Source organism: Hydra vulgaris, chromosome 02 (genome assembly GCF_038396675.1).
Source record: "Hydra vulgaris chromosome 02, alternate assembly HydraT2T_AEP".
NCBI classification, from domain to species: domain Eukaryota; kingdom Metazoa; phylum Cnidaria; class Hydrozoa; order Anthoathecata; family Hydridae; genus Hydra; species Hydra vulgaris.
The window spans coordinates 34,548,485-34,562,849 of record NC_088921.1 but is presented as its reverse complement, the minus strand read 5'-3'; the positions used below and the strand labels follow the sequence as shown (position 1 = coordinate 34,562,849).

Genomic DNA, 14,365 nt, shown 5'->3' with positions numbered 1-14,365 from the left:
GAAAAGTGTAAGTTTATGTGTAGCGTGTTATAAGTTCATAATATGCAAGATTTGAGTTAAGTGATCAGGAATTGCGATATCTGGAAATATTTTTGGTCCTAAAATTCTCAGTTTATTAAAAACCCTGAACACTGTTTTAATGAAACGGTCAATTCATTATATTGCAAAAATAATAAAAAAAAAAAAAACCATAAATTTACTACTGCAAAAATTATAGTCAAACTTACATATTTTTATGTATTGTTTTTTTAAAACCCCAGATAATTTAAGCATTATAAATAAATAAAAATTTATTAAAAAAAAATATTATTATTTAAGGTCCAACAAATTTACACAGTAATTTAAAAATCAACCAATAAAGAATTATACTAAAGATATTTGCGCATTGTATGAAACATTAAAATGGATTTTTGTTTAGGGGAAACTTGAGGAATTATTTATTTAAAAACTTAAATGTTTTATATTAGAAATTAATTGATAATAAAAATAATAATAAAAGATATATTTTAAAATCACTATATTATTTTTCAAAATCTCTATATTAGTTTTCAAACTGTCTTTAATTTTATAAACGTATCTGAGAGTTACAAGCATTTAATTGACAGTTATATTTGATTTATAAAATATTCAATAAGATTTTAATAAGATATAAAAGTATTTAATGGCTTATTTTGAAATTTCTTTTATTTAAAATATTAGATCACCGCTAAATTCATTTAGATAGTTGTGATTTGCAGTTGTTTTTAATATTACATTGCACTGTATGCTTTATTTTTCTAGTTTTTTCTGATGATCAAATGAATTAAAGTAATAAAGTTTAAATCATAATTTTTAACAATGATAATAAAAATAATAGTAATAATATGGTTTTATAATAAGATTTTATATCATATTTTCAAGATCAAAATAAATATTTTATATTGAGTAACAAATATTGAGTTTAGTGATAAAAACAAAGTTTATCATTTTTAAAAAACTAAAATTTAAAGAGCAAAAGTTGAATTATAAAAAATGTGGATATTTTATAATAAAGTGACTTATTTTTAAAAGTTGCTAAATAAAGAGTTTAAAAGGAGTAAAGGTTTATTTGCAGTAAAAATGGTTAAAGGACCAGCAAACGTAACAAGTTTGCTTGTCCTTCTGGTCTATTGGATGAATTGGTGAAGGCTTCAGGCTGTTGAGTTAGTGTCAGATTTTTGCAATACAGTTTTGCATTAATGTAAATTCTATGAAATTTTAAATGTATGAGAGTAAATTCCTAGAAAAGTTAAAGTGTAAAGATTTATAACGTAGGTGAAGCCAAACTAGAATGTGTTTTATATATATGCATGTTTGTTTATATGCATGTATTTATGTATGTGTGTATGGTGTGTATGTATATATGTATGTATGTGTGTATGTATATATGTATGTATGTGTGTATGTATACATACAAACGTGTTTATAATTTTTTTATTTCTATTTTTTTAATTTTAGATCAAATCTCAAAGTACAAAAAGAAAACATTGTGATAACAGTATTTTAATCTCAGATGATGATGTACTTTTAAATATTCCTGAAAATGATGATAAACTTCTTGACTCTCCTCAAAATGATAAAATCTCTTTAAGTATTTCTTCATATGAAAATCCACTTCATCCTAATTTAGAAGACAATAAGTATAAAGTAAAAAAAATGAGAATAAATAAAAATTGTAAATCAAGACCAACAAATAAAAGCAATATCAAAAAAGACATATCTGAAAATAATACAGTTACTATTGCATCTTCAAGGTCACGAAGGTAAATATTGCACACACACATATATATTTATATACACACCCACACAGTGCTCGAAGTGGATCAGGATGCCATCCCATCACCTTTTAATAAAGTCTAAACCATCCCGTCACCTTATAAATCTCTATATGTAACTATGGTTAGGCAGGATGGTATTTTTAATTTATGAATACCATCCCTTTACTTTTTTTTCCCCCACTTTGAACACTATATATATATATATATATATGTGTGTGTGTGTATTTATATTTATGTTTATATATATTTATGTATGTGTATATATATATATATATATATATATATATATATATATATATATATATATATATATATATATATATATATATATATATATATATATATATATATGTATATATATGTATATATATATATATATATATATATATATATATATATATATATATATATGTATATATATATATATATATATATATATATGTATATATATATATATACACAACCCTCAGAATTATATGCATTATATATATTATATGAGTTATATGCATTCGGCAATGCCGACCTAAAAGTGTTTAAGGTCAGCATAAAATTGTCGACCTTGTTTCTATGTTTTATGGTAAGACCTTTGTATCAAATTTTTTTAGCTGACCTGCTGCCGACCTCTAAAAGATTGAGGTCGGCAAATTATTGCCGACCTCATTTTTCCTAATCTTGAGGGTTGTGTGTATGTATATATATATTTATATATATATATATATTAGGGCTGTCCAAAAAAAATTTTTTTTTCAGATTTGATTGCATAGTTGTTTATTTTGTGCCATTTGTCATAGTAATTAACTGTGCAAAAAATCTTTCCAATCAGATAATGTTTAGGGGGTGCTCAATGACCATAAAGTTTTACGAAAAATGTGAAAAACATGGAAAAAGTAACAAAGTTCCACAAATTTCTAAAACCCGGTTAATTAGATTTTTCAGATTTGATCAGTTTTAATTATCTCTAAATATTAAATTCTGAATACAAATTACAATCCACATCCACTTTAGACTGGTTTATTAGCAGAGAAATTAATGAAATAAAATACTGCAATACGACTAAAGTTCTGCGGTTTTTGTTATATCAGAATTTTTCCAAAATAAAACACAAGGATTTTTGACTCTTTGTCATTGATTAAAATACAAATTATAAACAAAAAAACATATGAGCAATTAACATTTAATTATCGTAATGTTATAGTTCGTGCAATGTTAATGCTAGCGAGGACTATAACTCTTCAGAGTACACTTTCTGGCATCTGGCACTCGCTTTCTGTGATCCTCAACCACCTGAATTAACCTCTGCATTTCAGATTCATTCCTTGTAATCGATTCATTAAACATCGACATTAAAGCCACAGATCGTTCGGCAGCATCATTTACTACTTTCAATGAATATACTAAATTTTTTCCTTCTTGGTATTCTGGGGAATCATTCCAGGTAGCTGGATCGTTGTTGAACAGAAAATCAATATCAACCTTCATTGACCGCAACGCACTTGCTGAAACTGATGTCACCAGCATGTCCAGAGATTTCTTCTCTAGACTTTCAATGTTCTTTAATTTGATCAACCTTTCAGACCAGTTCTCACCGTGAAATTTCATGTTGGAAATCATTTTTCGCTTCTCTTCCGTTTGAAGTTTGTTTGAAAACAAAGCTAGTGGGACCAATTCTGGTGAAAGGTACCACAAATGGTTTTGAAAGTTCTTGACTGCTGCTTCGGAAATCGTTTTATTCACAACTGCAAACTGCTTAAGTTGCTGAAACAGAAACAAGTCATTAACTGGAGCATCGCTGGCATTTGTGCATGATATCCAAGATTTTACATAAACCAGACTAGCAAATAAGCAAAATTCACAGAGATTTTTTTCCTCTTTTGTGGTCAACTTGAACTCTTCACGAAATAAATAAATCTTAAAACAATAAATAACCTTGGCCATCCAGCGAGCCATGTGATAAGCACCAGGGATCTTGAAATGATAATTTTTCTCTTCTTGATCAGGCAGTTTTCCAAGTATTAACAGACAGAGATCCATGATTTCTTTGTAGTCATCCCTTGGCATTTTAACATGCAGGTTTTCTTTGAGGAATGCAATCACTTCATTTTGTAGTTCTTGCACCAGGGATATTTTCATTCGAATGTCATCCAGAGGTTTAAAATTTCCTTGATTAACTTTGGGCCAATATTGCTGAAATCTCTGGAAAAGAGGTATGTTGGGACCAGATGATGGTCCAAATAGTGATCGAAACACTCCTGCTACTATGATCTCATGAACATGGTGTCTGCAAGCGAAATATAACAAATTTCTACCTATATGTTTCTCTAGAACTACACATGCACCATTTTTGGAGCCAGTGTTAGAGGCTGTAGTATCAAAACTCATTCCAATAACATCACCAATTATGTCCCAGAAATTAAGCAGATGAATAACTGCTTTTGCTTGGGCTTCTCCAGTTCCAGCTGATAGTTTTGCTATTCCAAGTATTTTGTCAACATTGTGACCTGTCACACCTACAGATAGCCGGTCAACATTTGCTTTAGGGGCTGCAGAATTTGTACGATCTATCATCAGTTTGCCATCCCAGTGGACGATTAATGGTGGTTTGTCCAAATCGCAGAATTCAGTTCGAACAGTGGCTTCAATATTTGATCGATGATAGGTTCGTTTTCTACGGACTGTAGAACGTGACAATGATCCATCATCGAGGTTCTGTCCACCAGCCCTTGCAATTGCTGCTGCTAGTATAGTAAATTTTGTGTCAGATAGATTAATTCTGTCTAATGTTGATGAGACATCAGGCGAGTCAAGAATTGTATCTAAGATACATTGTCGTTTTGGAGTACTTGCTAAACTTGATTCAGCTGACCCTGAAGAACTTGCTTTACTGACTTGTTGTCTGTAATAAACAGGGATTTCTATCTCAAAATCTCTATCAACCATTTTGTCATTATCAACAGCATCGTTATCGTTGTCATCACTATAACTTTCGTCATGTAAAGGTTCAATAACAGGAACTATTGCACTCGCACCAGATTGTCTTTGCTCTTCTTTTAGCTTTCGTTCTCTCTCTGCTTGTTGCCTTGCTTCATTTCTTTCTAATTTTGAAAGTTCTTTGTCCTCTCCAAACATCACCATTTTTCTCTGACATCTCTGATCCAATAAAAATTCTTTATCTTCTTCAATTCTGATCATGGTTTCAGCATCCTTGTGGGCAATGTCAAAAAGTAGGCCAATGGTGTCTGTAAATGATTTCTCTCTCGATTTCTGAGAATCTGACAATCTGGATTTTTTTTTTTTATTAATTTAAATTCCTGGACTAAAGTTTTCAACTTTAAGACTACATTCGGATGAAATGCTGTCGGAATACGGGCTTTATTCCAAATAATAATCAGTTTATCAACAGTTGTTTTAAGACTTTCAGGCACTGACTTTTTGGTTGAATTAAGATGATAAAAAAATGTTTTTAAAACATCAGATGTTAAGGGAAGAACTTTATCTGGAAGATTTGGCTCTGGTTGTCCAATTAAAAAGATTTTGATTTGAAGTCGTGTAGAGATAGCAACACGAGATGATGCTGCCATTTCAATGATAACTGAAATATTATGAGAAAATCAAAACTCAATACCATATTATACAAACTTATCATTCAGTTGTTGGTTTATGCAGCTGCAGCAATATATTATAATAATTATTACTAAAGAAATTAAATAAATATTTTCAAATTAGAAATTATTATTATCTGCACTTAATAACAAACAATACACTACCAGACTACCATGCTAGTTTTCTGTAATAGGTTACTAAGGTTAGGTACTATCAAAATATTAATACATTTGTTGTCAAACTGAAATTCCAAATAAAAATAATATTTATACTTGTAAACCTTTTTATTCTGTTTGAACAAATTCTAAATTGAGTTAAATAATAGTATTAAAATTATGAATACAAATTTTAACAAAATGATATAAACACAGTTGTTTTAAACACTAGCAGACATTTTTTAGTCTGGTGCCCTGATGACAGTTAATCTGCTGCACTTTAATTAATCTATATAGCACGCAATCAGACAATATTTCAGTGGAAAAAATCTAACTAACCAGGTTCTAGAAATTTTTGGAACTTTGGAACTTTTTACACGTTTTTGACGTTTTTCGTAAAACTTTATGGTCATTGAGCACCCCCTAAACATTATCTGATTGGAAAGATTTTTTCCACAGTCAATTACTATGTCAAATGGCACAAAATAAACAACTATGCATTCAAATCCGAGAAAAATTTTTTTTTCCTGTGTTCACATGAACAGCCCTAATATATATATATATATATGCAGGGACTATTCTAGCAAAATAATTTGGGCGGTTCCCCCATTCTGGCACTTTTCCGTAAGGAAATTTGCCGTATATAGGCAATTTTTAAAAAAAAAAAAACTTTATTTGTTGTTGAAAAAAAATAAAAGGTCCTCAATTTCTGAATTTGAACGGCGCCCAAATGTGTTCAGCAATGTCGAAAACGGTCTAGAATAGCCCCTGATATGTATCAACCCTCTAAATTAGGGTCAGCATTCAGTATTGCTGACATAACTGCTGACTTAAAAGTGTTAAAGGTTCATTTCTATGTTTTATATTAAAATCTTTGCATCAAGTTTTTTTTTGCCGACCTGATGCCAACCTCTAACAGTTTAAGGTTTAATTTTTCCTAATTTCGAGGGCTGATATGTTCTTGTATGTATATATGTATGTATGCAGTGTGGAAAATAAGAAATCAAAGGCAAGCAGTCAATTTGACCAGCTATCACATGGAACTGACTGTCGATTGTATTTTTTGGACAGTCAAAATTTTTATTATTTTTTTGTTTAAGTTTTTATCATAGTAATAGTTCTTCGTGACTTATAATTTTTCGTACAAAAATAACTTATATATACAAAAATTAATGCTTTAAAAGTAACAAGTTCTTTTTTTTTTTTTAAATAATAATTTAAAATAAAATCAATGCATTTTTAAAATGGAAACTCACAATTAACAAACATTCAAATTAACTGCTAGTGTTAATGGTTTAAAATAACTCTCACGCACACTGATTTTAATCCAATTAAAAAAGGAAGTTTGATAATAATTTGATTTTGAATTTTAAATTATCTAAACAATTTCTCCAAAAATTAAACATTTATTGCGCTTTGCAGCAAAAACTTACAAAAATAACAAAGTGACTAAATACAGTTAAAAGAAAGATGTTCTTAGTTAAATTCAGCAATTATTAAATATTATTAATAAAATAATATATTAAATATTTTTATAAAAGTAATGATGAAATAATAAACTTCAATCATTTATGGAATAAGAATTGTCATCGCTATTAAAATGAAAGTAATCAAAAAAAATTAATAGATATAATTTATGTCATATATAATATTCATCAACAAAGCAAATTAAAGCAGTATACAATAAACAATAACTGTAAACAGTATTTTTTAATTATAAATTCAAAAAGAAACAAAACACTCCTTAAAGCTCAAGTGGCTTGATCATAGAATACAAAATTAGTGTGGGTTAGGCCACTTTGGCACAGGAAAATATGTTCAAAATACTTCACAATGAGACTATAAACTGCATATTGGAAAAATTATTCGTTAAGCCACTCCGGCACTCAGAGCCTCAAATGTCTTAAAATAGTTATAAATACACAGAAAAAGCAAATTTCAGAATTAAAGCATTCTATTTACAAAACAGAAACGAAAAAATCATTAAACTTTGGTGATATTATTACAAATTTGGTGATAAAATAACAACTATTGTAATAAAACATATATTTTTATAAAAAAACGTTCATTGAAACAAAGCAAGATTTTTATAACAAAACAAGAATGATTGTAATAAAACAATATTCATTGTAATAAAATAACACGAAAAATAACAGTATAATTAAACAGTAAACAATAAATATTTTAAACGCTTTTTTTAAGTTGAATGATTTTATGAAATCTTAGTAAATTTTCCAAATTACATCCTGATTAGTTGTCCAAGCTTGTTTTTCAAAAGTCTAATTTTTTTTTTAACCATTTAACCATGACCAGCAAGAATTCATTTTGGGAGGTTAAAATAAAAATTGTCTTCATTTCGGGTGGTTGTTGACTGGCTATTATATACAAAACAATTTAATTATTGATTCATTCAACCATAGAACATTATTCCAGTCATCTGGAGTCCAATTTTTGTGTTCTTTGGCCCAATTTAATTGTTTCTGTTTATCAACTTTGGTCTTACATTTTTTCTTAATACACAACCTCTGAGGCTGACACCTAGCAAATGCTGTTTATCCAATTTAGCACTGATTTTTGTTACATGGTGTTCATTGAAATCAGTAGCAACTTATGATGCTGTCTGTCAACAATTTTGCAAGGAAAATCAAAATAATTTGTGTATAAAATGGTTGTGCAAAAAAAAAAAATTTCAATTTTAAGTTTAGTTTTTTAGTAGGAGTAGTAGATGTAGTTGTAGATCCCACTTGTGCGTGTTTGACACTGAATTCTTTGCAGCCATTGCAACCTAAGTAATAGCGAGAAAGAGTTGCAACTTTTTTTTTATAAAAAAATGTGAACAAAAGTGTATGCAAATATCTAATGTATCTAAAATCAAATGTAATGTCAAATGTTATGTAATGATAAAACATATATCAAGTTTTACAGTTTTACTTTTACTTGAAAATTGTGTTGTGGCAATATCTTCTAATTTTGATTTATAGCATTTATTTGCCATTTTATAAAGTCTTATGTTTATTAAATAGTACTAAAACATTTGATGAACAATACGTCTTGCACATTAGAAACGCTTGCAGCGTTTCTAAAGTGCATTGCTGTGGTTCACATCCTTAGGCTTGCTCTTTTTTTTTTTTTTTGTTATCATTTTTGATTTTTTTAAATGCAAAATAAAACATTTTTAAAGTTCTTTAGATATTATATACATAACATATATAAAGATATATACTATAATGAATGAAAGTTAAAGAATTTTTAAAAAACTTAGAGTTTCTAAAAACATCAAAACACTGGGGGAAATTTCTTGCACATATGTCATAATACTTATGTTATTAATGCGCTCAGGTAGTTAGTGGTCTGCACATTTAGCACACATTAAAAAGACAACCTTTTATAGGAAAAAAGATTTTATATTGAAACTTTTTTTTTCTTCAAAATTAATTAATGGGGTGAGGATTCTAACTAGCTGCAGATGGTCTAAAAAGAAATTATGGTTTGAATTTTAATAAAGACAAAAATAAATAAGCCTGTCCTGCTTCTCTAAAATGTGCTCAATTTTAAGATTTAAAAATTAACAAATTTTTGTAATACAACATATGTGCTAACTTTTAAATGACTGTAAAACTACCTTGCTGTCATCTAATTTAATCGACCAAATCCATTTAACAGATCCTCATTTGCTTTGCAAATAAATATAGTCTTAATGAGGGCATTGATGATAGTCTTAATAAGGTCTTAATGAAATATTATTCAAAAGACTTCAATTTAAAAAAAAAAATCTGGAGAAATGTTTTGTAATTATCATCTATGTTAGAAATTATGTATGTTAAGTGTTTACAATCAATTAGGTAATTCTGCTAACTAAAACAGTGATAAGACCCTGTTTACTTCCTACTACCAAGTAGGAAGTAGATGGAGTAAGGGTTTTAGTAAGCTCTTTATGATTGTGGAAAAGGTGCATATGTTTAATTTTTTGAATAAATTATTTTTCTACAGTTTACTAAAAAATATTGAAGTAAATAAGAAATAAGTATAAAATGATTGGTGTGGAATAGATATTAGAATAAGTATAGAATTAGTTTCACTATGAAATTTATTGCCAATTCTATAATAAAGAGTCTTGTACTCATCATGTGCCCAAACTTGCATTTAATTGAGATTTATTACCATTAGCTGGCTCTACAATTCAAAGAAATTTAGATATATTTTGCAAGTTGGAAATTTATGTAATAAATTATATATTAGTTATATATAATATAATATTATGCAAGGTATGCATAATAACAAATTAAATATAGATAATTAATTTAAAATATAAAGAAAATATATTTCCTTTTTAAATCTTGTTGAAAAAGTTCTATATTTTTGCTGCTAATTTGAATTTAAGTAGGTATAATCTAATTATCTCCCTAATTGCATATTGTCTCTAATTACACATGTTCATAGTTTAATTATCTCTCTAATTGCATAGTGTGGATTTTCTGCATATCCATTTCTTTCATATCCATAGTTTGATTATCTCTCTAATTACATAGTGTGGATCTTCTGCACATGTTCATAGTTTGCTCTCAGCCAAGCTCTCAGCAACTATGTTTTTTATATGTTTTTTGTTTTAACTGGTTTAAGGTTTACTTTTTTTTTCTTTTTTTTTTAAATCTTATTTTATAATTTAGAGTAGTTGTACTTTTACCAAATTAATTTGTAACTTTTCATCTTTTCAAAAACTAAAGTTTATTCTTGAAATTAAAATATGCATTTAAGTATGGCAACAGATCAAAGACATAATGTGATGAAATGAAATTATTTTCAAAGTCGTTTTTTATGTTCTGAAATTTGTTTCACTTTTTCTTGGAATTTTTTCTGATAAAAGTTCCTACAATTTCTACAAATGGTAGAAAGTAATATTGTTATAAATAAAGGACAAGCTAGAAAGATTGTATAAGTGATGCATTGTTAATAGGACACAGTTTTGTAAAAGTTGGAAAATAGAAATGAATATTTTAAAAGAAAAAAAAAACTATTTTATCTGACAAAAAACAAAAACAACGAATAATCGTTTTCTTTTTTTAATTTTTTTAACCAAAGTTTGTTTTTTAAATTTTTAGGTCTGCTGCAAAGAAGCCTTGTTACACTTTTAGCAGCGATGAAAGTGGTGATGAACTTCAATCATCAGTTAAATTCAATTTAGTTCATAAAAACGTTTGCAGAATAGGTTTTTATTTTTTTAATTTTATTATTTCTTTTATTTAAATATTTAATATTTACACTTTTTTTATTTATTAAAAAACAATTTTTATTTAAATCAATTTTTTAAATTAATTTTTTCTTTAATCTTTCATCATATGTTTCATGTCTTATTTGTACAAATCAGATCTTAACTAACTTTGTGGAATTCTATCCAAAACTTCAACTCTTTAAGCCAAATTTAAAGGAAAAATAATTAAAAGAAACAGAGGATTTATTTATGTTATTTGTTTTCCAATTAATTCCAGTTGATTAACTTTTAATTAATTTGTTTTCCTATTAATTTGAGTTGATTCAAAAATCTTTATAATTTTTTTATGGCTAAAAGATGTTTATGAACAAGATCTGTACGATTCACATATCCATATTTTTTTTTTTTAATTGTTTGATAAATAATTATTTTGTTATCTATCTTTAAAAAAAAATTGTCATCAATTTTTAGATAAAACAGATGATAGTATCACAGATGTTGCATTTGAAGATGGTGCTGTCAAAAATAATATTGTTGCAGACAAAAGTGTCAAAGATAACATTGATAAAGGTAACTAAGGCTTCAGTATAATTTCAGTATAGTTAGAATTTTTGATGACTTTGATATATATATATATATATATATATATATATATATATATATATATATATATATATATATATATATATATATATATATATATATACATACAGTATCGGACAAAACGAGTGCAACCAAATAACGCTAATTTAGTTTCTTTATATAAAAGTGCTGCATTTTTACAATTTAGAGAAATAACTATGTAACTGTTTAGAGACAAAGTTCTTCAAGTTTTATTCATCACAAAGTTCATTATTTGTACACGAAAATTAATAAATTAATCAAAAGTATAAAAAAAGTTGATTTCCTTCTGGACAAAACAAGTGCAACTCGACAAAATGTTGACCAAGCTGTATTTCGCTATCAATATTTTGTGGCGAATCCTTTGTTGTCGATCACAGCCTTGCATCTTCGAGGCATAGATTTGATCAGGTGATCAATGAAACTTTATGGAATCGCTGCCCAGGCCTTTTGGATTTGTTCAAACAGTTGATCCTTATTACGAACACCTTCACAATTAATTCTGCGGTTGACGATCTCCCACAGGTTCTCGATAGGGTTGAGATAAGGAGATTGAAGCAGCCAATCCATCACCGATAGGTGGTTGTCTTGAAACCACTGTTTGACTACTTTTGTAGTGTGTTTCGGATCGTTGTCTTGCTGAAAAACCCATTTTATTGGCATATTCCATTCAGCATGAGGTAACATAACATCTTTCAGGATATTTTTATACATGAAACGGTCAATTATTCCATCGTTTTGATGTATTGGACCTAGACCATTAGCAGAAAAACAGACCAGACCATTACATTGTCTTTACCATGCTTCATGGTCTTATGGCAGTAACGTAAATCGAGGCGTTTTCCGGCCGGTCGACTTACACAGCAAATGCCATCGCTCCCAATGATGTTGAACTTCGATTCATCACTGAACAGGACAGTTCGCCATTTCTGCACATTCCAGTCAATATGAGATGTAGCAAACAGGATTCTTTTCTTCTGGTTTTTTAGTGAAATCAGCGGTTTCTTATAACTCTGATAGACTCTTATGATAAATACATATATATACTCATATGATAAATACATATATATATACAGTGTTGGACAAAACATTTGCAACCAACATCGAACAATGCTAAAAAGTGTTCCTAATTTTACATGTCTTAAAAACGAAACGAACTATACTACCACAGCAAACAGTTCAGGAGTCTGGAGTCATAGCATGCCATGACATGAGCAATCAGTTAACAGGTGACAGCACACAGGCAGAATTTTGTTGAGAAGTGCCATTTTGCAGCGGACAAAACAAGTGCAACTTTTTTGGTTTGTTTTATTTTCTTAAGTCTGGTCCGTGTCAACGTCACGGAAGTTTTTTAATAATTAAAAGAAGTATCCAGAAGTTTCCAGAAGTATGCAGAAGCTTCCAGAAGTTTCCAGAAGAAGCATCTGGAAGCATCCAGAAATATCCAGAAACATTTAGAAGCATCCAGACGCATCCAGAAGCTTCAAGAAGCATCGAAAAGAAGCATCTAGAATCTTCCAGAACAGGTTCATTTTACTATATAAGAGATGTAATTTACATGTAAATCGACATGTAATTCAGTCAGTATATGGAAGTCAATCAGTCAGTATTATCAAGGCAGTTTATCGAAGTGAGTTTTATCAAAGTGTTTTATTGAAGAACATCAATACAAGAAGTGAAATACAACAAGTGTTTCATTACATCAATACAGTCCACATCCAACCAAGATGTTGTGTTCCACAGAGCATTATTGTATCATCACAAGGTAAATGTAACACGGTAAGTCTTGAGAAGCGTGATTATATATTTTTATTATTTTTATGACTTCAAGTGCAAAAATGGCTCCCGACAGTCTTGGATTGGAACTAAGAAAGAAAATTATTGGCGATTACGTAAGTGGAATGTCACAAGAAAGTATTTGTGATAAATATCGTGTGAAAAAATGGACCGTATCAAGACTATGTTCCAAATATCGTTCTACGGGGAAGTTGGCAGCAGATAACAAAGGTGGAAGACCGCGTTCCACCACTTCTAGAGAGGATTCTATAATCATCAGATCCGTCAAGAAGGATCCCTGGATACCATCAGTCGAGATACAAAAGCAATTAGAGCTGTCTGTATCGGACCGAACAATCAGATGACGTGCTGTTGAAGCCGGATTGTTTTCTCGACGCCCTGCAAAGAAACCGCTGATTTCACTAAAAAACCAGAAGAAAAGAATCCTGTTTGCTACATCTCATATTGACTGGAATGTGCAGAAATGGCGAACTGTCCTGTTCAGTGATGAATCGAAGTTCAACATCATTGGGAGCGATGGCATTTGCCGTGTAAGTCGACCGGCCGGAAAACGCCTCGATTTACGTTACTGCCATAAGACCATGAAGCATGGTAAAGACAATGTAATGGTCTGGTCTGTTTTTCTGCTAATGGTCTTGGTCCAATACATCAAAACGATGGAATAATTGACCGTTTCATGTATAAAAATATCCTGAAAGATGTTATGTTACCTCATGCTGAATGGAATATGCCAATAAAATGGGTTTTTCAGCAAGACAACGATCCGAAACACACTACAAAAGTAGTCAAACAGTGGTTTTAAGACAACCACCTATCGGTGATGGATTGGCCGCTTCAATCTCCTGATCTCAACCCTATCGAGAACCTGTGGGAGATCGTCAACCGCAGAATTAATCGTGAAGGTGTTCGTAATAAGGATCAACTGTTTGAACAAATCCAAAAGGCCTGGGCAGCGATTCCACAAAGTTTCATTGATCACCTGATCAAATCTATGCCTCGAAGATGCAAGGCTGTGATCGACAACAAAGGATTCGCCACAAAATATTGATAGCGAAATACAGCTTGGTCAACATTTTGTCGAGTTGCACTTGTTTTGTCCAGAAGGAAATCAACTTTTTTTATACTTTTGATTAATTTATTAATTTTCGTGTACAAATAATGAACTTTGTGATGAATAAAACTTGAAG

The 14,365-nt window shown here is 29.5% G+C and overlaps 1 protein-coding gene across 1 annotated transcript in view; it reads left to right on the top strand.

Moving 5' to 3' along the window:
* LOC100209468 (helicase-like transcription factor) overlaps positions 1-14,365 on the top strand; it is a 46,832-nt gene that overhangs the window by 15,141 nt on the left and 17,326 nt on the right. The window contains exons 6-8 of the mRNA XM_065790689.1: positions 1,477-1,781; positions 10,651-10,757; positions 11,232-11,330. Of these exons, the coding sequence (XP_065646761.1) occupies positions 1,477-1,781; positions 10,651-10,757; positions 11,232-11,330 (511 nt within the window). The remainder of the gene's footprint in view (positions 1-1,476; positions 1,782-10,650; positions 10,758-11,231; positions 11,331-14,365) is intronic.